The following is a 25,832-nucleotide window of genomic DNA, read 5'->3' as shown; positions in this document are numbered from 1 at the left end:
TTTTAATCTCAATGTGTACTTTGCTCAACCAATCAAATCATCGCTATGGGGTGATCAGCCAATCACAAGCCAATGTTTGTGTTCACACAAACCCAGAAAGCTGGGCATAGGAGGGGTTAGCGCCCCTCAAAAATCACTATAGCTTCAGTAGTCAACCTGTAAAAAAAAGAAAATTACTACCCAGTTGAAACTTGAAAGTGAACTGCACCGACACTGTATAGTAGATAGTACACAAAATGTAATGTATAGCCTAATATTACGTGTCATCATTACGACATTTCAGTTTAGGTTTTTAAGGGGCACTAGCCCCTCCTATATACAGCTTTAATCAATGTTTGTTTTTCAACGATGCTTGTTTAAGAATATAGGTCATAGACAATAAAGAGAAATGTTTTTTGAAGACTAAAACAAACATTAGCACCCGTTGCTTAAACAAACATTTTGTAATTGATGTTGTAAGATGATAACAGCACCCCTCACTTCACACTGGAGTGATCTTTTAGGGCCTGGCTTTCACTCGTGATGTCATGTGGCAGCCAAGTCTATGGACTTTTAATGTTTGCTTTAAGCACCCCCCCCCCTTCAATTCATTGTTCCCTCTCTTCTGTCTCCAACCCATGATGGGGAGTTAGAAGAGCAGAATGGAGTAGTGCAGCTGGGTGTGTCCTGGTTCAGACCAACTGGGAGTCTTTGGCCATCGTGTAAAAGATTCCTCTTTGAGAGATGAGGTTGGAGGGCGTGTCGAACTCAACCATCTGCCCCATGTCCAACACCAGGACCCTGGTATAATCCATGATAGTGTTGAGGCGATGGGCAATGGTCAGGACGGTGCAGTCCTCAAACTGTGTGCGGATGGTGGACTGGATTAGATTGTCAGTCTCCAGATCAACGGCGGCTGTGGCCTCATCCAAGACCAGGATCTTGGTTTTCCTCAGTAGAGCTCTGGCCAGACACACCAGCTGGCGCTGACCCATGCTGAGGTTCTCTCCTCGTTCAGAACATTCGTTGTTGAGTTTGCCTGGCAGACCCGATACGAAGCCCTTGAGGTGGGCCAGTTCCAGAGCTGTCCACACCTCCTCATCAGTGTAACAATCAAACGGGTCCAAGTTCATCCTCAAAGATCCTGAAAACAACACGGGGTCCTGTGGTATGATGGTGATTCTGGAGCGGAGTTCGTGCAGGCCCAGCCGAGCGATGTCGACCCCATCAATGAGGATGTATCCTTCGGCTGCTTCAATGATGCGGAACAGTCCCAGCGTCAGGGAGGACTTCCCTGCACCTGTACGGCCCACGATACCCACCTTTTCCCCTCCCTGAATGGTGACGTTGATGTTGCGAATGGCCAGAACATGGTCCTCACGATAGCGCAGGCCAAAGTCTCTGATCTCGATTAAACCCGCTGTTGGCCAGCCAGGGGGCGTGGCGGACGGGTCACGTTTCCACTCTGCCTCTTTCTTTGTGTCGCCGTACTCTTTGATCCTCTCCACGGCCACGATGTTTGTTTCCAGCTCGGAGGACATCCTCACCAGGCACGACAGAGACGCCGTCAGCTGCAGAGCATAGGCGATGGACAGGCCCACGATCCCAGGACTCAGGCTTTCTCTGGCCATCACAGCGAACAAAGCGGCGAATAACATGACGCAGTTCCCCACAAAGTCCAGACGGACCGCCATCCACCTGTTGGCCACGATGCTGGGGTAGTAGGCCTTCTGGTTGTGGTCGACACGCTGGTCGCTCTCTCGGATGAAGCGCTCCTGCTTGCCGAAAGCACGAATGACGCCGGTTCCCAGCAGGGTTTCGTTGAAGTGGGTATAGACGGGCGACCGGCTTACCGACTCCAGCCGCTTGAGCTGGCGCGACGACGCCACGTAGAACCTCTGTACGAAGAAGTAAAGCAGTCCCAGCGGAGGGATGACGATGGCGACCAGTGGCGTGGCCACCAGTATCATGGCGCATCCGTCCAACACGTTGAACATGGAACCCATGAACATTCTGATGATGCCGGGGAGGACCGAGTCGACGGTGTCCGTGTCCTTGGCAAATCGGTTCACCAGGTTTCCGCTGGGTGTGCGTTCAAAGAAGGACATTGGCGAGCGCAAGACATTAAACAGCAAGGACTGGTGGAGGTAGCGCGAGGCCAGGATTCCCCCAATGCTCATTGAGATGGAATAACAGAAGACCGCCACACCTTGTGAGAAGCCCAGAGCGCCATACACGCCCAGTCTCATCTCCGTATAGGGCTGAGTGCCGTTGATCACTGGGTCGTCTGTCCACCGACTAAGCCAGTAGTTGGACAAGAGCGAGGCCGAGTGGTGTGCAAGGAACAGCACCAGACTGATGCAGGACAGCGGCACTCCTATGGCCTTTGTGTACTCCCAGAACACAGCCAACTTTACCTTTCCTGTGTTGGCCTTGTCGGCCTCCATCAGCTTTCCCACTTCATTTTTATTCGCTTTCATCCCAAAAACCTCATCTCCTTTCTTTGAGTTACTGCTGTTCTGAACACTTTGATCAATGACAGTAGCAGGGCCTCCGCTTTCCATTCCCTTTGGTACAGAAGTCGAGTTGTTGCTTTGCTCGGTGTTGGCGTAAGTATGCAGGAACTCGGCAAAGGCCCCCTCTCTGGCCATCAGCTCCAGATAGGACCCCGTCTCTGTGATCTCCCCCGCCACCATCACCAGGATTAGGTCAACCTGCGGCAGGTAGCTCAGGCCATGAGTCACCAGCACACGTGTTTTGTCCCTGAGCATACCCTGTGGGCCGATGATCTTGTCGAAGATGTGTTTTCCCACATGGGCATCGACCGCAGACAGCGGGTCATCCAGCAGGTAGACGGAGCAGTTGCAATAGACAGCCCTGGCTAAGCTTACCCTCTGCTTCTGACCTCCTGATAGATTCACTCCCTTCTCGCCGATCTCGGTATTGTCTCCTGCAGGCAGGATATCCAGGTCGGGCAGCAGGGCACAGGCCTCCACAATGTGCTGGTACCAGTTATCGTCCCTCTCCTGACCAAACGTGATGTTGTCTTTGAGGGTGTCATTCTGAATCCACGGCTGTTGGGGAACATAGGCCACGGAACCCTTAACAGCCACAGTCCCGTCTAGTTTCTCCATTTCTCCCAGCAGAGCAGAGAGCAGCGATGACTTTCCAGATCCTACATGTCCAACCACTGCCACTAGGGAACCTTCGGGTATGGACACGTTCAACCTCTTCAAAGTCTCCGGTTCATCTCTGGACCAGCTGAAGGACCCGTCCACAATGGAGATACTGTTAGCAGATCCCGCTATCATCCTCCTCTCCACGCTGTCCTCCTGCAGCTCCTCGTGAGACAGGAACGCATGTAGACGCTTCATGGAAACGCTGGCCTGCACCGCGCTGCTGATGACCATGGGCAGCATGTTCAGAGGGAAGCGCAGGATGTTGAATAGAGCCAACGACACGAAGGCCTTCTGGGCGTCCAGCACGTTGTTCTCGTCACTCAGAACGTACACGGCGAACGTGGCCAGCGCTACCAGGAAGGGGGTGCAGATCCAGGTAAAGGTGGATAAGGCATGCAGGTAGGCAGCCTTCGTTAAGACACGCAGCTCGCTCTCGCGGATAGCAGACAGCTTCTCATTGAAGGCCAGCTCCCAAGCATACAACTTCAGCACCTTGATGCCGTTCAACACCTCGTTCATCAGCTTGATCCGGCCGTCTTTGCTCTTCATCTGAGCCACCTGGTAGGTCTTGGTTTTCATGGCAATGACAGCATTGACCGGCACCATCAGAATCATCATGGCTACTCCCGCCAGTACAGATGGACCCAAGGTCCGCCAGAGGAAGTACAGGGCCAGCGCCACCTGTAGCGGTGCAGACCAGATCATGTTAATGTAGGTGATGAGGTCCATCAGGTGCTGGGCGTCTACAGACATCAGGTTGACGATCTCACCCACCGTGGAGGTACGCCGCGCCGCATTAGTGATCACCATGGCCTTTCTGTAGACGGCTCCGATGACGGCGGTCCGTAGACGCATACCAGTCACAAAGCACACATGGAAGTACTTGTGTAGAATCAATGTCTGGAAGCAGGAACACACAAACAACAGCAACGCGTAGAAGTAGCCCTGCCAGGAGGGGGCGCTGGAGCTGTTGACAAAGTAGATCAATCGACCGAGGATCTCGGGCCCGGCGAACAGGAGGGCGTCGTGGATGAACTTGTAGAGGGCGGACACGATGAAGTATGGTCCGAAGGTCAAGCACAGGGCCCAGAACAGAGAAGCCTCTCTGGTCTTCTTGGGTTTCTTCACCATCGGGATCTCTGACTTCTCCACAGGTTGCTCCTCCTCTCTCTCATCCCCGCGCGACGCCCTCTTGGGGGAGTACGGCATCTTGCCCTCCGGCCTTTTGACTTTTTGGCACTCTCTGTTCCAGCACTGCAACAGGCGAGGGACGACCCTCTGGGAACGGTCCTCAGGGTTCAGGGACCACAGGTCCTTCTCCTCCAGAGGACGCCTGTAGCCCGTCGTCATCATGCCGGTAACCCACCAGAAGGTTATCCTGGACAGGAACGAAGCGCCGGCCTCGGGACAGGGATTCTCGTCTTTGACGGCCTCCGTGGACAGCGGTGGACTGTCAGAAAGGCAGGACAGCGACGTGGCAATGAGCAGCAGGGCATAGTACACGTAGAAGGTGGTGTGTCGCCACACGCACACAGCCGACGGCTGGTCGAGTGCCTGGATTATCTTGGACCTGAATGTGACCGTGGCGCAAACCAGAGCCAGGAGCCAGAAGCCCAGCATCAGCCCGGACGACTGGATTCCTTTCATACGCTCGCACTGCGCCAACAGGGCGGCCAGCAGCATGGTGACTCCGAGCACGGCGGGGCTAACCAGGTAGACCGGACCGGGAGCATTGTGTGGTTGGCTCCTTTCCCAGACGGAGTAGAAAAGATCTGCCCAGCAGACGATCCACAGCAGAAAGCCGACCGCCGTTTTGGATCGGTTGAAGTGGTTCATGCGGATGTAACCGCCGCTTTGGCGGCGGAGGCAGGCGAGGTAGAACGGCGCACACAGCCAGAGGTAGAGGCACGGTAACCACGCCAGCACTGTGTTTTGGAAGCACTGGGTTAGGTCTGGATTGGCCGTGTACCAGGTCCGGTTCCAATCCCAGAATGGATCGGCACCGTCCGGACTGCAAAGGTTGGCTAAGCCCAGCTGTGACATAATGTAAGTAAAGTGTTCTGTTATTGTGTACCTTGTCTCTCAAGTACCATTGTACCTGTCGACCCTGGAATTGCATGCACTGAATGAAATCTGCTGCTGTGGCAGCTTTTACTGTTGGCAGCTACTGTATGATGTCAGTTGTAAGTGTACTGTATAGTGTATACTATAGGGTAACCTAGCAACGGACACTGCTGCGGTTTTAGTTTTCCTTACTTTCTTCAATCAGAAAATACTATAATCGAGGTGTAGTGGGGATAGTGCACATCTTTTTGAACAGCACGCACGCACACTCACACACCCGTATGTGTGTGCCCATGTGCCATCCATCATATATTTGTTTAAAGTGCCATCCAGATTTGTGTGACTCATTTACCATTCCGATTTTGAGGGGCACACGGATTGGGGATAAAAAGTGAGGGCGGAAGAATTAGGACGCAAATTGTGATTGGCTGGAATGAGATGATGTACCATGATAAGATCGCCCCTCACTTCACATGGGTGTGATTTTTGTAGTGCTGTGAGCGTGCTGTGAGCTTGTAGATCTACAATTTTCACAACTGTGGCATTAGGTCAGGGAAACTGGTTTCTATTATAGTTTTTCAAAACTATAATAACACTGTGTGTGATGCAAAGATATCCATTACATCCCTGAATATAATTAACTGAGAGGCTAATAAAAGAACATATGTAGCATATAGGATATATGCAATTTAACCACTCTTGCACAATCAGTGCCTATTGCCGCAGCCTAACCTTAACTAATAACTTAAAGTTGATCCCTATGGCCAGCTGGTCTGGGCACCTAGGCTGCAATGCGGCCTGACAGTGTGTCAATTTTGTGTGCTCATTTCTTTGTTTCATCACTTCCAATTTTACCTGTTTATCCTGAATCCTGCATGTGTGAGTTCTCACCTGATTGGTTGGTATCCCCATATCTTAAATAAAATGTATTTTCTGTTTATTAAAGAGCTCAGAATATAGTTATTATCTTAACAAAACTATCGCTACCTTATTTAAGTGCACATATGGGCAATCCCCGACATAAGAAGTGGAGCTCCAAGGAAGAAAGCACTGTCCTACCTAGAATGAGACTCATTCACACTTCTGTCATTCCACACAGTCATTCCTCTGACCATCATGATTATCATTCAGAGTTCAAGTCATTGAAGTCATCTCCATCATGGTCATAGCCGTCATCACAAATGTGATGAGGTCAGCAGTTTGGCACATTTGAGCAAGTGGCTATCGCCAAATTTAGGCCAATGAGTGTTTTTTGTGCAAAACGAATGCTTGGAATGGATTCAGAATCATGAAAACCCCCTAGTTTGACATGTCACATGCTATTTAAAGCCTATAATAAAATTTGGAAAATGTTGCCTTATATAGTCTCTGGTGTGGTATACAAAAATGGCCATAAGTTTTAGTTCGCAGTGTTTCCGGCAGAGGCCTCTCATTCTGTGGACCTTAATGATCAAATGAATAGAAAAAACACAAATAAAAAGTACGGCATGACATCACTCTATTCCTTGAGCTTTTGGGCCTGTGGCCCCTAGTGTTTTACAGATGAAATTATATTCTAGGCATTTCGATATTTAAAATGTCAAGCATATATATGAGTATCTTCAGACCTTCAAGGTCTGAAGAAGAGCCTAGTCGGCTCGAAACATTACTGATTAAGTAAAAGATGTGAGAGCAAATATTCTGACACATTTGCCACTGAACTATTTTATTTCACTGTCACATGTCCAGGGCATTACATTCTTATTTGTTTTTGGGTTTTTTTTTTATCTTAAAATGCACACATATTTCAAAATTGGCACCATCATAAAATGCAAGCAAATGGCACAAAGTTAAATATACCTGAAATACACCAAGGAACAAAGAAGACCACACTAGTGCTAAGAATGACGTGTTGCTGCCATCTACTGGAGAGTCCATGAATTGGATGGATTTAACAGATGAAATAGCTAGGCATAAAAATCCATCTTGGGCCAAATACACATTTCAACAAAACCATACTTTTGTGATTCTATGGACAAATTACAATGGACATATAATCTGTCATAATATGATATATATTCAGCTAAAGTGATCTGATGTACTTATCTTTACCAACTTAATTATCACACTATACAAATCATTTGTAATGGCCAAATAAAAAAAACACAACAAATCTCCACTTCCAACTAACCATAAGCCTAAACGGTATAACTTAAACTCTTTATTTTGATATGCTCCACGGGAAAACAATTTAAGACAACATCCTTACATTTGTGTGAATATTCCAAACCGATGGATAATAATTGCAGAATTAAATTAACAACAGGGACTTATTTAAATTATAGTCTGTTATGCAGTGCACAGGATGTCCGTAGCCCAATGCATGTCAAACTGAGGGTCCTTGAAATTAAAATGGTTGAGAATCACTGCTGGAACCATGAATGATACTCTTATGGGGGTCCCTGGTCAAATTAGGGCTCCTTTATTATGAAAGGGTTTGAGAACTATACTGTCCTACTGCATCTATAGTGCAACAAACCATGTACAACCCAGATTCGGCACAAACAAGGGACTACATTATTTTCGCTCCTATGCCACCAAAATGTGGAACGCCCTACCAACAGTCATTAAGACATGTGAATCCCTTGACTGCTTCAAAACCGCTCTCAAAGGGCACCTTTGCAATTCGAAACTGGTCTACGTAAAATCTGAATCCCCCCCACCCCCCCTTTCCCCTCACTGTATATGTTCCTTTTCCCTTTTTGCTTCCTTTATGATGAATTCCTGTTCTGTTCTTTAACTACATAGAAGTGTCTATTTGTACGTCTCTAAATGTTTTGATGAATTGAACATGGTGGACCCCCTTGTAAACAAGTGTAATGCTTAATTGGGGCGTCCACTCACAGTTAACAGTCTTTGTATTGAGTTTGTGCTTGAAATGTACTGTAATTCTGTTAATAAATATTTCAATCAATCAATCAATCAATCATCTGCTCAGCCAAAGCAGAGTCCTTCACTCCCGCGGCCACCACGGAGAACAGGAAGGAAGGGAAGAGTGTGCGGAGGTAGAGGGCCACCCGGGGGATGGGGTGGGCCAGCAGAACCTCTCTCCTCTTCCTGTTCACGGTCTGCACAATCTCATTGGCCAGGACCGATGGGCCCACACCGTTGGTCAACTGGTTAGCAATAACGCTGGTAATGTCTGGAAGCAGGGAGAAAAATGGTTCAATTATATGTTGCATGTTGTGCATTCTGTATAACGATTTCGCTGTCATTATTATTATTACACGAGTCCGCGCTTTAAACAATACATTATTGTATGTGGGGGGATTTCTGTGGCATAATACATTTGCTACTGATTGGTCCAGTGAGATTCCTTGCAGATCCACACAGCAAAAAAAAGCGTGTTGTGTTTTTCACCTCAATGTCAGCTATATTTGGCAAGCAACATACATTTAGGCTTTATACTCACATGGTTTCAAGTTGTTTAGGTTGAGTACAGGTGTGTCAGACGGAGGAATGGCACCAGTATTGATGAAGGTGTGACTTATGGTGCTGACGGTTATCCCATACTCCTCCACTTCTGCCCGCAAGCAGTCAAAGAAGGCTTGTGCTGCGTGCTTGGAGGCCGCATCTAAAAAGACATACATAAACACACACACACAGACACGCGCGTGAACACAAAAGAGCTTTGACTCACCCATAACGCAACTTCATTCCATACATTGCAAAGGAGACACCGAGCCTAATTGTTATCTGTCTCGCCACAGGAATTCTTTGTGCCTGTTGCGCCACACACAGAAAACTTGTAGTTCACGTTTGTAATTCTAACAGGCTGTATGGTCTCTTATGAGGCACAGTACAATAATAAATGGGGAGCAGAAAATACAGCAGTGTGGATATTTTCATATCTTTTTTTCCTTTGTGATCTTTATTCAGCATATATGTAATATGGCATTTATAGAAAGAACATATAGAGACTGCACTCCCTTGAGTCCGTGGTCCTGCCTATACTGTATATGGGCGTATCAGGTTTGTTTATGGTTATGGACAGTCTGAGGCAGAGTGACGAGGTCTGCAAGACAGTCCTCCCACTAGCCAATTTTAATATAAGGAAGATACCCATCGGGGCGCCCGCTGGCCTAGTGGTCCAGGCGCATGCCACATATAGGCGCTAGCCTGACAGCGCGTCGCGTGTTCGAGTCCCGTTCATGGCGACCTTTGCTACATGTCTCCCCCATCTCCCTCTCCCTCTTTCCTGTCATTCTTCACTTGTATCTATCAATAAAGGCAGAAAAGCCAAAAAGGAAGATAGACACCACAGAGTTGCTGTCTTAGCAAGTGATGAAAACTGCTTCATGAAAACTTACAGGAGCTTCTGAAAGGGACCGCCAGTCTACCCTGAATGCTGTTGACCAATACGATGTGTCCTGATCTTCTGGACAACATTGTCGGGAGCACACCTGTGACACGATTCACACAATATTAACAGCATTAACACACAATCGTTAATCATTAAGCAATCATGATTGGCTGACAAAGACATCAATAATACAGGAATGCACACAGAAACGCAATGTCTTGTCATGGTGTTTGTGGCGATTCGGGCAAATTGTCTCTGGTGTGTCTATACCTTTGGCCAGAGTGCTGGGGCCAAAATAGTTGATGTCCATGATGTTTCTGTCCAGTTCCAGAGAGACGCTCTGCACGGGGGCCTTCAGCTTCATGCTACTGTTGCAGATCAACACGTCCACGCAGCCATAACACTCAACCACCTCATTCACCACCTCTGGCATGCTGTCCATGTCACTAAAGTCCAGGATCACAAGCTTGGGCTGGAACGTCTTGGGGAAATAGAAAACAAGGAAGGTATGTGTTATGGGTGCCACTTGAACCCTATATTTAGCCGACCTCTACGCTAAATATCTTCACCTAAAATAACAGATACAACAAGCTCACGAGGCATCACGAAATGATGTAGAGCTTGTAGATTTGCTATTTTGCTAAATGCCAAGATTATGAATGCTGTGCTAACCAATTCAATGTGGGTTTTTTTCCCCCCTATGTTGCATAATGACAGGTATAATATATCATATGTTTTCTCATTGGATAATATTAGTGTCTGTTTCAGTAACATCTGCTTTTATTTCCTATAGCCTATGCATGCATCTGCTCTGGCTTGTGTACAGGAAATGCCCAGTGGACAGTGGACAGTGTCAGAAAGGATATCCTACTATTGTGTATGACCAGAGGAGGAAGCGGTGGTCTGTGACGCGATAGATAGAGGAGAGCATTATGATAAAAGCAGTGACGGAATGTGCTATGCCTATGTCTTTTTCTAAGAACCATTGTGTCATCCATTGATCCCTCACTGACATAAGTGACATTCCAGTGAGTTTTTGGTTTATTCATCTGAAAAAGCTTCACAATCAAGACTGTGAGTGTGATGTCATGAAGGTGTAACTATAGATCTTTGATAATCTAGTGTTGTATATACATACTTTTTCTCATTCAGGGAGCTTGCAAAAGCATGGAAAACTTGTCTATATGAGGAATCACTTAGTTTTTGGTGCTTATTCAAACAAGGATGGACTTGCTGAAACTGTTTTCAATTTCGATTTGGTTGCCTCACCTGGCTCGGATCAGCATCTCTGGTCAATGAATCAAACAGAGACTCAAGCTTATCCCAGCTCATTCCACACAGGATCAGTCTGGCACCTCCCTTATGGAGGGTATGGGCACATGCTAAATAGGAATGAAACAATAAAAACAACAACTGAAATGAGGTAATGAAAATAATAGTTGGCTCATCGTGTACAATAACCTTGTCATGCATTCTACAGCTGCATTGGAAACTATTTCTCAAAGTCAAATCATGAGGAAGTTATGAAGAGTTATTTACCAGTCCCAACCCCTGACACGGCGTCCGTGATCACCACCACTTTGTTCCGCACCAAGGACTTGGCCATGAACTGCATGACCGCATTGTATATGTAGTATATCCCTGCTGCCACCACTATCAGCAGGGGCAGTGCAAACACAGAGGAGAAACTCATGATCTGTTAGGGAGACAGAGGAATCCAATATATAAGCAATAAATACACAAAAGACCTAGATATTGACCTGCATTCTAGAACAGCAAAAAAGCCAGTCAAGGATCAGGTGTTGAGACAAGAACCAGAATCCAGTCGGAAACTTGGAAGTGTGACTATTTTGAGGTGCGGCTTATCTGTTTGTGTAGATTGCTGTAATGCCAAAAATGCATCATCCATCCATCATCATCATCCATCCATCATCATCGCTGAAAACTCTGTAGAGCAATATCAGCACATGTGCTGTCAAATACAATTGTGTGCTCAAGAGATTATGAGCCACTATCCTGTGTTTCAACAGTGGCTGAGGAGTAAGCCACGGGCAACGAAACAATACCGTTCTCTCCTGTGTCCAACTCGAGACTATACACTCGACGGGTCCTATTCAGATAAGCACGGGTGACATCAGGGCAAAATGTAGGTCACGTTTCAACTCATGGAACATTCACGGTGTTCCGTAGAAGCAGACCAGATACTGTGCACTTCTCAGTTGATAGATATTAGATATGTCAGTGCCAAAGGAGAAGTCTCACAGCCCGTGCTGCTAATGCCCTCCTAGACCTTTTAGTTCTGCATGTCGGTATTGATTGCATAGATGGCTATATCTATGTAGAAAAGTAAGGTGGGTTTAGAATAATTTTAATTCACTTCTCACTTGTACGGTAGTGAGGTATATTTCTTGGTTACTTCAGTAGTAGGCCTAGCTATAATGGTACTAATAAACTAAAAATGTTTCTCCTAAATCATGTGGGTCCAACATGTGTCTGGTGGCCTTTATATTGCACTTACCATGTAAAGTGTGTCTTAAGAGAAAGGCTAAATATATTCTGCCGCAGCAGAATCGCTTAGTTGCACTACATTAAGTCACCTCTGGGATATTGTCATTGGATACCCCAAGGGGGGCATGCCTTTCGGAAGGTTCACGTGCACAATAAAGAAAGGACCTTCCTTGTCTTGATTTAGTGGGGAAAACACATTAAAGAGGCCTACAGTCAGAAGAACCATACATATGTTGTATAATTAGTACCTACAAATACTGTAAATCCCCCTGGAGGTCCCAGAGGGCTAGTCGGTATAGGCCTACTGATGATGAGCAGCACACATGACACATCTAAAAGCAACACAGCACACAGACACACATGTAATCTCTGTTATTCTTGGGTCACTTACAGCATGGGCAGGGAACTAATCCTTCACCGGGGATGGCTGATGTTTTCCGGGTTTAGTTAGGTAACAGACAGAGTATTATCCCTTTTCCCTCTGTGTCTCTTGTCAGTTCACATAGCTCTCTAACACACTCTCTGTCTGCCTGGCCCACTGCGGGCTAGTGGAACCTGATGCTTATAATAGCCCGTGCTAGAGTCAGCCATTAATACACGTTATGTGGTGTATAGTATTTAAGGCATGCCTCCTTGTTGCCAACATGAAGCAGAGATGGACAACAAATGGAGGCCCAACTCCCCCTGACTAGAAATAAGAGTTGCACAGTCATGGTGTTGAAGGAATTTTAGTCAACGCCTTGTCTAAATATCAATCAGCAACTATATGTCCCCAAACTCAAACTCCTAAGCCTAAGGGTAGGCTCTATTGTCCCCCCTCGTTCCTCAAAGTTTTAGAAATGCTTAAATGCTCCTTATTCACCTAAACCAGCTTTTAAGTAAATACAACTGAGTCTGTGGATAGAAAGTCACATGGCATATGGGTCACTGAAGAGGGAGAAAGAGAAAGACTATTAGCCTACTGCCAATAAACTAAGCTTGAGAACTTTGAGAAGAGTTTTTCATTTTTCACCCCAGTCTACTCTCAGAAGAATTACTTATTTAAACTTTGCATTTCCCACAGTTTGTCGACTTTAAAGCATATAAACAGTATTTAATAACATAATGTATTAACTCCATCTCGTGTCGCTCGCCCAAAAGAACAGATAAGGAGCTTGTGTAAATCAATCATTATTTTTCGGTGGGAGAGGGGCAATTGCGACACCGTCGTACTGCGGAGTATATATATTCGATGCGCGACACCACCGTACGACATAATATTACGCTTCTCACTCCGGTGGGCGGTGACAGTTGAGCTAATACCGCGAGATCCCGTAAAATTCCAGCAGCAAATCTGCGACCTCCATCCACTGGGAGAGAAGAACTCAGTCAGCCCCGAGAAAAGGAAGAAAAATAAACCCACCGTGGTACTGCTGTGTTAGTGCTAACCCAAACCAGCCAGGAATAATGGAACCCAACCCCAAATATCAACTTATTTGGCGTCAGTAGTGATTCCGGGGACGGGACGGGGCGGGGGGGGTTTCTTTCTCTGCAGACCGACCGTATGGGAAGCACGAGAGGGAGTCGGTAGGATTTGTTTTGGTTTTTTTGGGCTCCTTTTTAAACCCAAAAGAGGGTTTCATTATTAGCGAGCCTGCAAGCTAGCTCAACGAGCTAGCAGGAGGAGGAGAGGAGGAACGGTCGGTGGGTCAACTCCGCTCCGTGGAGGAGGAACGAGTCGACCCGGGGGATAGGATAGCAGCCTGCTAGCCGACTGACTGGAGTGGAGAGCTCCGTTCTTGCCTGGGCGGATTTTGTTTCCCCACTTTTGATGGAGTTCGAGGCGGACGCCTCCTCCTCGGCCCTGGTGTTTTTGTGGCTTGCGGCGCCCCGTTATTGATCTGTGGAAAGAAGCCGTGTTGGGCTAGTAGCGAAGCTAGCTCGTTACTACTACTAGCCACCTCTGCTCTGTCTGTCTGTCGCCACTGGGCTTTGTGGGTGCAGGAGGCCATGGACTGAAAGGCGTTCATCACCACCAGCAGGCTGGCTTAATAATAATAATGGACACTCATCATTTATTGGGGGAATAATAATAATTGGATATAACTCGACAAGCAAAAGGGAGCGTTTGCTTTGAACTGTGATCGTGCAACGATTAAAAAACTTGGAGGAATGATGCATTGGATGGCTAAGCAGTTGTTCACCACATTTGGATAAAAACGAAACGCACAAGAACAACCCCGGGGATTGCACACACACAGCTCAAAGAGTTGTCAGAAGAAACTATTGTCAGTTTGCTAAGCTTTGAGGTGGGAAGAAACAGCAGAGAATGTCTGCTGCAAAGGAAAATCCCTGTAGGAAGTTCCAGGCGAACATCTTTAACAAAAGTAAATGTCAGAACTGTTTCAAACCACGAGAGCTGCATCTCTTGACGGACCAAGATTTGAACCAGGTAGGCTTCAAGTTAGGCCTAATTGCAGTGTTGATTAGGTTTGTTTTGCAAAACACTTTGTATCTCTTAAAACCCGTCGTTAGTCACAACAAACGGGATTTCATTTCAGGATGCATGACTGATATGTCCCTGCCAGACGTCAGTCAAAAGTTTCAATTAGCTGACAAAGGTAACCTGATTACAGTGTTAACCAGCCTGTCAAGTTCACGAAAATGTAGTCGAGCTACAACGATCAGCACTCGTTTGTATATATATAGAGTTATAGACCATGATTATCCATAAAGCACTTTGTAATTGTTACTTAGATGGTTACTTGGTTAGATATCTGGGCTTTTGGATAGTGTTCTGGTCGGATCAGTTTTTATGTGCTTGTGCCAGTAATAAACAACAAGCCAAGATGCAGACGCTGATGGAAGAGTGCTTTATTGTTTTGGCCAAAACAAGCTGTCTATGTCATGCATTAATATGTCTCTGATTCTAAGCAACCCACTTTCTTTACCCATGTGACAGGCATGTTGTTGAATGGTAATTCCTGTAGCTTGGCTAACTGGCAATTTCAGCTTTGCACTGTTTCGCCTGCTGGGGTGTCACCATCAACTATGCGTTTTATCTGAAAATGAGTGCAGCAGCTATAAAGAGAGAGCGCCCTTCATCAAAACTTTGGAGATTGAGTTATACAGTACACAATCTTTCCCTTCAGTCTTTCTCGCCTGCGTTCACTCTCTCTCTCTCTCCCCCAGATCATTAGTTTAGTCTCTGTTGTATCCTGTAATTGATCCCAGGCGATGAGGTCCAGATGGGCCCTTGAACATGGCTTAAGAGCCAAACGGCAACGTCAGCATCCTCTCCTCTCCGTGTCTATACTTTGTGTGGATCTGCTAGTGTTTATTGCAGGTTAACCCTTCAGATCCAACACTCCTGATTCCAAGCAAGCATTTTAGGATTACATCACTTCCACTAATCCCCTGTGACCCACCCCTCACACTCTCTAAAAGCATTGATGACATCCATCCAAGGAACCAGAAAGGCTGTATAATACTGTGCTGTACATGTCTGCGTAACTGTCTGAGATCCAGTGGGCTCAGTTCTTTAGACCTCTTTACATTCAGAAAATGCCTTGTGTTCCAATCTTCCAACACTATAGTAGCATACAGTGCATTTGTATATAACGTAGTGGTTCTCAATGTGCGGTCCAGGGTTAAGGGAGGTCCATGACTCCATGAATAAAACGTTAGAGAACCACTGGTATAATCACTGGTTGTTATCAACAGTCCCTACCGGACAATCCACATGATGTATTTGCTATAACCCCTGGCTTCCATTTATGCATGAGCAGTCAGTGTTAAAGTTCCCAGACATGTTGGACGTGTATAAAACAAGGTTTTTTATTTTTGAGAGGGAGAATGTGATCAGTGGATGGAAAGTGTTACAGGCTGACTAGGAAAACGCCAAGCCTCTCAGCCAGCGATAAACTCAATAAGCAAGTGAGAAGAAAGCTTCAGCACTGCAGTCGTGTAATGCTGTTAAAACACCATGAATGGCTCATTAGGCTAAGTGAATTTAAGAAAGTTATTTGGGACTCGAAGGGACCTGGAATTGCTAGTTTAAGCGCCCCCTTCCCCCTGCTTTTCTTTTCATTCGCCTCCCACTACTCTTTGATAGAGCTGGCGGTATGAATGCAACATTGACATAGATAGCCCACATGGAAAAGTTATCCGAAGGGAAGGCTGCGAATATCAGAAAAACAGTATCCAATATAAACAATCTCTTTGTTTCACACTACTAGGACATAAGGTTGAACCGGGGGAGGGGATGCGGCTTGAGCACATTCCTGTATTTCAGCTTGTGTACTCTTTGAAGACCCAAAGGCACGAATTTGTTGAATCTGTTGCTATGGTTTGTCACATGAATGATTTGTCCATAGAGGGATTGAGATCATCTTCAGGCTTTGAGGTTCCGCCCCACGCGAGAGAGAGGAACGTAATCATACTTTCATGGTGTAGGGGTGGTGGGAGGCAGGGCTATGATGGAGGATGCAGTCTGAAGTCTGTGTCTGCGAGGCAGGATGCGTGAGAAACTGAGGGAGTCTGGGATGGGGTAGTAGTTGAGAAACGGTGAGAGTAGGAGTGAGTTAAGCGAGAGGGGGGGAAAAGGAGGAAGCGTTTCTAAGGGGAAGTGGATCCATCGGGGGAAACTGGAGCCGAACTTCCCAGAGGTTTCTGCTCAACCTTGCACTCCGTGGGCTTGCAGGCACTGCAGGCAGTAGTTAACAGAATTTGAGACAAAGTCTTGGCCTTAAAGAGCCTTTAGAATTAACACATTCCAAATGTTCCAAGGCAGCTAAACCCTGCAGACTATTCCCAATGTTGGCATCATGGAATGATTGGTGCCGCCAAGTAACTTTTATTCCAAATAGCCAATAGCTTTATATTGTTGACTGCCCAACACAGTGCCAGTGGGTGGAGGGATGCTAGAATTTAGAGGAGCACTGTTGTGGTAGTGGAATGACTTTCACATGGCTCCCTCCCTTCTGGCGTGTCACACCCAGCTGTGTTTCTTTGTCACTCATATGCCTGACAAACGACACATGTGTTCCTTCTAGAATATGTACACCCACGCTGTAAAATCCTCAGTATTAATTTAACCACTTTAAACACGAAACTCCCTATTCTGGACATTTATTTCATAGGCAATAATTGTCAAAACAAGCTACAATACACCATGGCTGTCGGCTTATAGGTTTGCTGTTTTCATTTGCATACGACACCACCGTATGACACTTGACAGCCAAGTGGACCCGTGAAGATCCGCTGAGGGTTACTTAGCACTGAGGTGCACCTGCCTGCTGGTGCCAACATTTGGACAGGCTAAACGACAAGCACCCGGGGGTTGAGCACTGAGCAGGTGGGAGAATGAGGGCTGTTGATAGATTCTGCAGGAGACGTGTGTTAGGAAGAGGAGGTTGGAGGGCTCGTTGCATCACTGCAGGACCCCTACGCCCCGTGGCTGCTTCTCCCTGGCTCAACGGCCTGCCATCACCCCAGGTGTCTGACACAGCTGCTCTCTCCCCTTGTGCTTTTTCTCCCTCACACTCTTTTCTTTCTTTTTCTTTTGCCTGTTTCCAGACCATTGTGTGTGTGCAATCTGTGCATTAAAACATTTGAGATAGGCTAAAATGTAATTGTTTGTGTCAACTGTCAAACCTTGCCAAATTATTAGGTTTGGTTTATGTGGGTCATGACGTCTTTCCCCTCCAAAAATCACTTTGTTTAAACTAAAGGGCCTCCATTTGTCTATCCCCATAGGTGCATCTATGCAAGTTCAAACAAGACAGATTTATAGCAGGCATGCGATGACATGGAGCCACAACAGGGCCAGTAATGGTGTAGCTGGGGCTAATAATCAGATGTTTCTGCTCTGCAGGTGAGCCATTCACCTGGAGTTTGGTAGGGGGGGGGCTCAAGGAAGAATGAGGGCTGCCTGTCAATGTTTTAACGCTCAACACATAAACAAAACACTTAACCTGGCATCCCTTATTTTGGGCATGTCATTATATAGGTCAATTCAAAAAAAAAGAAAAAGGCAGATCTACGAGGAGCTATCTCCGAGGCATTTTAAAAGGCCTTCCTAGGCTTCCTCCTCTTCCGCCCGTCCTATGTTTCCATGTCTTGAACTTATCCTCTATGAACCAGTGATCATGTATAGGGGAAAGGGGATTGTATTTTTTTTGCTGAGTTTGTTTCTGACCGATAGCCACTCTGTCGGTGTCAGTCACACTTGGATGCCCCACTCTGGTCTCATCTGTTGTGAGGAAATGGGAAGGAGAGGCACTCAAGCGTGTCATCAAACAAGAGTTGATTAAACCAAGAGGCTCACTCACTATACTGGCTGTTGTGTGGTTGCAAAAATGCCTCGTGAGAGAGCAGAGGACAGGCAACATCTGGGCCCCAAAAGGCTGCACACTCTCCCTCACACACTCGCCATCTCTCTCTCTCTCATCCCATCCCCCCTCTGGTTACACTCTCTTCCAGTTTTAATGATTGCCTAAATTGCCCTTTCCCCCCCCTCTCTCTCTCTTTTTTTTTACAGGCTAAACCTATTTATGGCGGATGGCTGTGCTTGGCCCCCGAGGGAACTGACTTTGACAATCCTATGCAGAGATCCCGGGTAAGCATGTATTTGTAGTGGATGATGTGCAGGGGGATGGGCATATGCATATGTGCTCATTTCTTTCCTGTACTCTGCACTGAGATAGACTAGTGAGTGGTATGTTACACGAGCTCCATTTCCTGCTGTGAAAAAACGTATGGCTGAACTCTCAGCCTTTAACTGATTCTGGTCCATATCCTATGGGAGATATAGGCTAATGGCCATTGACACGAAGTAATCTGTGTCCTTATCTTATCTGTCTTTTTATTTTATTTAGGGTGCCATATCTTGGCTTTTGTGAGTCATTAACCACATTAACCCCAATGTCCCTATTCTGGGGCAGAGACATTTGGTTAAAAAAAAAAAAAAAAGAGATTTGGTGTGGAGCGAAAAACGAAAGGATAGACCCCTGGGGGACTCGGGTCAACAAATTATGAGCTGTAACTCGCTACTGCCTACTGAGCTTCTTTTTCGCTGCTTCATTTATACAAGCTTCTTCAGAATAACCGACTTCTCAATTTTGACAGAAATGGCAGCGGAGATTCTTTGTGCTGTACGAACATGGCTGCCTGCGCTTCGCCCTGGACGAATCGGTAAGCACGGCATCCGCGTCACTCAAATCGCAGTCTTCATTTTGGTTTGTGGGGGAGCCTTTAATTAAGACAGCTTATCAGCCTCACCTGGGCATAGCTGATGACCCTTACTGTGCTCTTATCTCAGCGGGGGGGGGGGAGGGGGGGGGGGGGGGATGCAAAGGCTGTGCCGCCAGTGATGCTGAATATGTACCCTCTCTGGAAACCTTTATCACAGGAAAACAACACATCGCAGTAGTTCATAGAGAGGTAAATGGTGCAATGGAGAGATAAGCATGAAGGAGAGCGAACGGTCCAGCAAATAAAGAGGGAGGCCGCAGAGCCGTAAAGTCTCTTTATTGACCATATTCACATGGCCGGAGTATGACACGACGGAGCAAAATGGATACTATATACTGTATATACAGTATATATGGTCTGTGGTGCCCACGCTAAGTCCATGTTTGTGCTGGCGTTGTCGCTGGGGAATGTGACACGGGTGACCAAACCCACACCGGCTGATCGGGCTGGAGATTAGAACGCTTGTGTATAAACATTGGGGCCCACACCATGTTACCATATTGTGCAGCCTGTCGTATTAGCTCGCCAAAGACGTACAGAAGCATGGTTTTTACATTTCCTGAAAGAATCATGTGAGTGGGAGGCGGTGAGGTCAATGTAGGGGAATTTGACTTCAAGGGGCATATTATTTATGGCCGTATAGGTTACTAGTAAATATTACATGAGCTCATCTCAAAATTGTGATTGTGTGTGTGTGTGTGTGTGTGTGTGTGTGTGTGTGTGTGTGTGTGTGTGTGTGTGTGTGTGTGTGTGTGTGTGTGTGTGTGTGTGTGTGTGTGTGTGTGTGTGTGTGTGTGTGTGTGTGTGTGTGTGTGTGTGTGTGTGTGTGTGTGTGTGTGTGTGTGTGTGTGTGTGTGTGGAAGATTTAGTAGTTTGAATCCACTCTTGCTGAATGATATTGTTGTCATTGATCTGCCACCTAATGACAAAAGTGTATGTGCGTGCGTGCGTGCCTGCACGTGTGCGTTTTCCACTGTGTAAATGTGTTTCCAGTGACACCCGTGCTGGTGTGTAACTGTGTTTTCCTCTCATTGTAATGGTTATTCCAAAACTGTCGGGCTCATTGTCCCCCCCAGCCTTTTCATCTGCTCTGAGAGAGCACTCCGGAAAAGGCAAGGGAAACTGGGTCAGGAAAATGGCCACTCTGTAGCGCAGGACCCTCAGGATAGGGCGCTCTCCCAAATTTGAACCTCCCTATTGCGCATTTATCATTTCTCTCGTCAAGGTCCTCATTGTTTAACCAAATGGTTTGTCCAGGCCCGAGCTGTAATACGTTTTTGTTTTTTGGCTGAGGGAACGAATACCGTTGTGTAATGCGGACATCCCTCCCCCCATTCCCTCAGATACACTACAGAGATTTAATGTAGTGACACCCAGTCCACAAACTCCACATGCTCTGTCTGTATCTTGCAGTCTTTTTCCTTTTTTGATCACGTCATGCCATATAACCTCCCACCTATTGCAATTCCTCCTCCAAGAGCCTATGCCATTCAAAGCCTGTCATGCCAAGGACCATTTTGAGTTCAAAGTGGGTGATTCTTTAATTAATTAAATCATGTCGTCCCCAAGGTTCTCTTGAATTTGCTTGTTGACATGGTTATTAAGGTGCGCAGATAGTTGCAAGTTTGAAATCCTTGTTGTTCCTACTAGATTTTGTAACTAAAGAAAGGAATGCCGTAGAAGAAAGCTATCGCACACGTAGAGATAAGGCGTATGAACAGGTGTGCGTAGGCCAGTGGACATCAATAAGAAGAAGAAAGGCATACGCGCACACTGAGTACTGACTCAGTACAAGCGTGTTACATTTATTAAAGCTTGGCCTTAATAAATGTAACACTCTAGTACCGAGCAGATAATCAGTGTGTAACTAAGGAATGCCAAAATGCAGTGCTGAACGTAAAAGTATTCTTTCAGTAGGCAGAATGAATGGCGACCAAGCTGGCTTTAATACCAATGATCATATCGACTCCTTCACGCTTCCCTCTCAGACGAAATGTGGTCGAATGTCGACCAAGCCAGCCACATGGAAATGCTGGATGATGTTACTGATGATTGACCTCAGTCAGCAAAATTACTTACTTGTAATTTCCTTATTACTTGGTCAATTAATTTACTCTTGTGAAAGACAACCTTGTTCTTCACGGGACAAGACAAGGTTGTATATTCTACTGTTCTACTGACAGATATTAGGTTCTTGGCTTTCTATGTATTCGATGTATTACCATGTTTTTCTTACTGTAAATCTCTCTGGATTAAGTGTCTGCTAAATACCTAAATTGTAAGGTTGTCCTTTGTGCGTTTTCATTCCAGTTATTATTAGCTGATATAGATTTCTTTGTATTTTGTCAAACTCTACTGGAATGCTTTGGCATCATCCTGTGATTTTCTTATTTCACTGTCTGCGCAACAGACCCAATATGGTCTGAAGACAAAGCATGAAGTGATTCTTAGTCATTCCTCTGCTGAGAAGGTCAGAGTTAGGCACAAATTATGTTGACCACAGAGCTCGAGTAAGTGCAGCAGAACCGAATAGGATAAGCGGTTAGCCATTTATTGTTCGATGCTGTTGTGATGGAAAAGCAAGACGGTGTGTCTTGAGTCTTGTCGGAAGGAGTGGCCTATTCTCACATGGTGATGGTCTGTCAAAGAATAAGGACCACAGACTCGGGCGACCAGCAGACATCATGGTCTCTACGTGAAGAGGTAGCCTCTTAAAGCTGAACTATTCTAGCCACGAGGAGAGCCGAGGGATGTTCTCTTCTGCAGCGTTCCTCTCACATGCCCATATTTGGTGAATTACAGCAGACTCTTCGTTCCAGGACTACAGTGAGAGGAAAGGGAGCATGCTAGCCCCCCAAAACCACAGGGAAACGTCACATACGCCCCAGACCCAGACATTCCACACACACACACACACACACACACACACACACGGCTCGCCGCGGCAACCGCCCAGGTCTGTTGCTGCCGGGGATGGGGGTGGTAACGCATCTAATAATTAGGGGAGTTTGAGAATATTTTACAACGTGCTTTCAACCAGATAATTAGACGTACTGGGTCAGAACATTGCAAGTAGAGCCAAACCGATATATTGGTTTGGCCGTCATTTGCCTTTTTGACATCTGTATTGGCAATTTGGCAATTATGCAGCTGATATTTCTCCTTGTTACCATTTGCAGATCTATACACTCACAATGCATTGAGAGCTTTAGATTGTCTGTCTTTGAAATAGTTTGAATATGTATTTAGTGGTTTAATAAAATAAAGGTTCAGTTTGTCACCTTTTCATTGCATAATGAAATAGTATAGTTAAATGTTCCTTTTATATATTGATGTTTAATGTGCTTAATTTAAAATGTTGTTTGGGTCAGTTATTTGAAAAGGTTACCCTCCCCCCCATGTTTTATTTAGTTCTACGTTAACTTTTCACAAATATAAGCTTACATTTTTCGATGTTTTTCAAATCTCAAATCTCAACATATTGGTCAAAACATTGTTAATTGTGGTCTAGGACTCTCCAAAATGGGTATATTTGGCATGGGACCCCCACAGTCTGGCCTCAAGGCTGGCTCTAATTGCAAGGCATGGCGTCAAGCGGAGAGAAAGGTGGTGAAAGTGAGATTTGAGTCGGGGGGGGGGGGGGGGGGGACCGGTTTAGTGGGCAGGCTGGAAACGAAGCGAGACCACCCTGCAAGTGTCGAGGTTGAAGGGTCGGTGACCATGAGAACACAGGGGAAGTGTGTGTGTGTGTGTGTGTGTGTTGCACATATCTGCCTCTGTTATACCCTTTGACTGTAAAACAGTACGTGGTCCTTTAGCCAGTCACATCACATAATCAACTAATCTACTGCTTCTCTGTCCTCTGCCAGGTGTTGGGTCTTTGTATCCACGTCGCTGTTTTATGGCCTGGAAAGTATTTCTACCGTAGCAGCTCTATAGCAGTAAGGGGGGGGGGGGGGTCGTAGTAGAAGCTAGCCCTTTCTGACCTGAGATCAGATTCTAGAAATGTCCGTTTGAAAATTGACAGTTTTCTGAAAAAGCAATGTTTCTATGTCAGTCGTTCTTCGATTTTTCGAAAATAGCAGACCTACAAGTTCGTAGCGTGGCCACTCGGTGGCCCGCGCGCTATGAGCTTGTAGATCTGCTATTTTTCAATAGCTAAAGCATGACATAATGCTAACGCACCAAAAGGGGTTCCCGGCCCAAAATGGGCTATAGAGACTGGCAGTTCCTGTCTGTCGAGGGTTTGGAAGAAGAGTGTTGTCGGAGGGCACTGCGTGTCGAGGCACATGTGCCATATAAAACAGCAGCCTCCGGTCCATAGTCTTAACGCGGCGGCCTTTCGACGGGACTTGCCACTGGCTTGGCCCATAAAAACAAGCCTCCTGAAGGATTTATCATTTATAGAGTGGGTGTACTCCACTTAATTCTAAAGCTGGCTCAGTGGGTTTTTTCACAGTTTTCTTTTTCTTTTTTTTTTTTTTTTACAATCTTTTATTTTATTTTGGAGGGGGGTGGGGGAGGCTTCACAAGTTTACTATTGGATTTGGGCTGCAATTAAAAATAGCCCAGATTTTAAGCACTGTATAATAACCCATTCTGACCTGAGATCAGATTCATACGAGGTTTCCACTGGACACACACTGGTCTGATGAACCCATTCTGACCTGAGATCAGATTCTAAAAAATGATTTTGATCGATTTTTCAAAAATAGCAGACCTACAAGCTCGTAGCGCGCCACTCGGTGGCGCGCTATGAGCTTGTAGATCTGCTATTTTTCAATAGCTAAAGCATAACATGATGCCAACACCAAAATGGGTGCCCGGTCAGAATGGGTTAAGGTGCCATCATATTCAATGGGTCATTCTTACTTTTTTCTACAGTACACTACACAATGATTTGACTTCATTGAGTAGCGTGCTTGTATTGTTTCGGTGCAGTTCAAACTCCTGTCATGTTTTATAGCCTTTTCTTGTGTCGTGCTCCCATAGAAGCAACTCTCTAAACTGAACTCTCAAGAGTCTGAGAGCAAGCCGTTGGTTTTAATAATATCCCGCCATGGGCCTAAAAAATAGTTGGCCCCACCATGGCAGACGGACACAATCGGAGGATATGGTATTGAATCGGTTGTGTAGAAGAAATCAAACGGACTATAATTCATCTGCCTTTGAATGGCAGCGTCTTGGCCGATAAATCTCCTTTGTTTTGCTGCCAGTAGCGGCTAACTGTTTCTAAGCAACAGCAGTTGCTGTCTATGCACAGACAGGACCAGGATCAGGCTAGCCGGTACTGACCACAGATCAGATTTGGGGATCACTGTCCTGGATCTGAGTGTTGTTTGGTTTGGCCATCACTGCCAAGTAGTAGATGTGAGGCTAATGTTTAACTATTTCACTGCAACTAGCTTCCAAAATGCTTACATTGCTTAGTGATATTGGCACACTTTTACCAATTGTCTACATTTTGCAGATTGAATCAGCACTAAAAACACAATGTAAGTTTGTGGAATCGTGCGTTTTTGTCAGGGGGGCAGTCAGACAGATATTTTGTGAAGCCACTAAGGAAATGAAAGTTCATATAATGGCCTGTTGTGGCGCTGTCATTGGGCTCAAAAAAACCCATAGCCCCATAGAAGTCCATGTATTTGGGCCCAACTTCACCTAGACTGTATTAGTGTATTACCTTAATAAACATGGTCATGAATACTTTCTTCTTCCAGTCACTAGTTTAAAGTCTCATTTCTAATGTCATAATATTCTTTTAGGAAAATTATGGTCCCATTTATAAAAAAAATGACCATAAAGTCGCGCATGTTCTGAGGGGCGTGGCTACCGTTACAGTCTATGAACGGGATCCCCCACCCACTCGAGTCAAAATAAAAACCAACGAAGAAGAAGGGGGGAAGTCCCGCCTCGTTGTCTGGGCCAGCCAATGGCCAGCTGGGCCCAAACGGATCTAGAAAGATGGCGACTTCCATTGCAAGGACTGACAGGCTTCATTTTACGTTCATGTTAGACCCGCGGAACGCTTTGTCCATATTTTTTACAGTCTATGGTTTTTGTCCGTTATCACTCAAAATCCCCATTCATGAGGAAATCCCCCATAACCTGTTTTCTGACATTCCATATGCTGATCCTTCCCCATCCATCCTTCCTCTTCGACGTCTCCCTTTTGACTGATACCTGTCCATTCAAACTCTAGACGGGCCTGCCCAAAAGCTATTTGTGCAGCCGGCGAAAACTAGGGTACTCAACGGGCCTGAGAATTAAGGCCCGGCCCTACCTGGGCCCTCATCAAACCCTGTACACTCAAGACACTCAACCCCCGCTGCCACCCGTAGACCTCCATATATGGAGCTGACCTGTTCTGACATTCCATAATGTTGATCTGACCTCATCAAACCCTGTACACTTAAGACACGCTCCATATATTACTTATTATGTTGTACTGTATCTCGACGACACTGCAAATGAGGGAAACCTCAATGTCTCTCGAGAATAAATGAAGGTTTGAATGAATATATGGA

The 25,832-nt window shown here is 45.9% G+C and overlaps 3 protein-coding genes across 4 annotated transcripts in view; 1 reads left to right on the top strand and 2 right to left on the bottom strand.

The window, feature by feature from the left end:
- Positions 1 to 671: 671 nt before the first annotated feature.
- Positions 672 to 5,201, bottom strand: LOC308333645 (multidrug resistance-associated protein 1-like; the record flags this gene model as incomplete). The annotated part of the gene is made up of 1 exon (XM_080790101.1): positions 672 to 5,201. One exon carries the CDS (start codon positions 5,199 to 5,201, stop codon positions 672 to 674), a length of 4,530 nt encoding a protein of 1,509 aa, XP_080646227.1.
- A 1,709-nt stretch (positions 5,202 to 6,910) lies between these two features.
- Positions 6,911 to 12,616, bottom strand: dhrs7cb (dehydrogenase/reductase (SDR family) member 7Cb). Its single transcript, XM_080789439.1, has 7 exons — positions 12,464 to 12,616; positions 11,104 to 11,260; positions 10,834 to 10,946; positions 9,835 to 10,045; positions 9,572 to 9,664; positions 8,674 to 8,835; positions 6,911 to 8,403 (listed from the first exon to the last, which is right to left on the bottom strand). The coding sequence occupies exons 2-7, from the start codon at positions 11,255 to 11,257 to the stop codon at positions 8,180 to 8,182; spliced, it is 957 nt and encodes a 318-aa protein (XP_080645565.1). The 5' UTR covers positions 11,258 to 11,260; positions 12,464 to 12,616; the 3' UTR covers positions 6,911 to 8,179.
- Positions 12,617 to 13,476: 860 nt separating this feature from the next.
- The window catches only part of LOC308333295 (myosin phosphatase Rho interacting protein), a 41,050-nt gene continuing 28,694 nt past the window's right edge, over positions 13,477 to 25,832 (top strand). For both annotated transcript variants that reach the window (XM_080789602.1, XM_080789603.1), the window contains exons 1-3: positions 13,477 to 14,503; positions 18,593 to 18,670; positions 19,180 to 19,245. In XM_080789602.1, the coding sequence (XP_080645728.1) occupies positions 14,381 to 14,503; positions 18,593 to 18,670; positions 19,180 to 19,245 (267 nt within the window). In that variant the 5' untranslated portion in view covers positions 13,477 to 14,380. The remainder of the gene's footprint in view (positions 14,504 to 18,592; positions 18,671 to 19,179; positions 19,246 to 25,832) is intronic.

This window comes from Protomyctophum bolini (genome assembly GCF_963924005.1).
Source record: "Protomyctophum bolini genome assembly, chromosome: 18".
Taxonomy (NCBI): domain Eukaryota; kingdom Metazoa; phylum Chordata; class Actinopteri; order Myctophiformes; family Myctophidae; genus Protomyctophum; species Protomyctophum bolini.
This window is presented reverse-complemented; position numbering and strand designations above follow the sequence as displayed.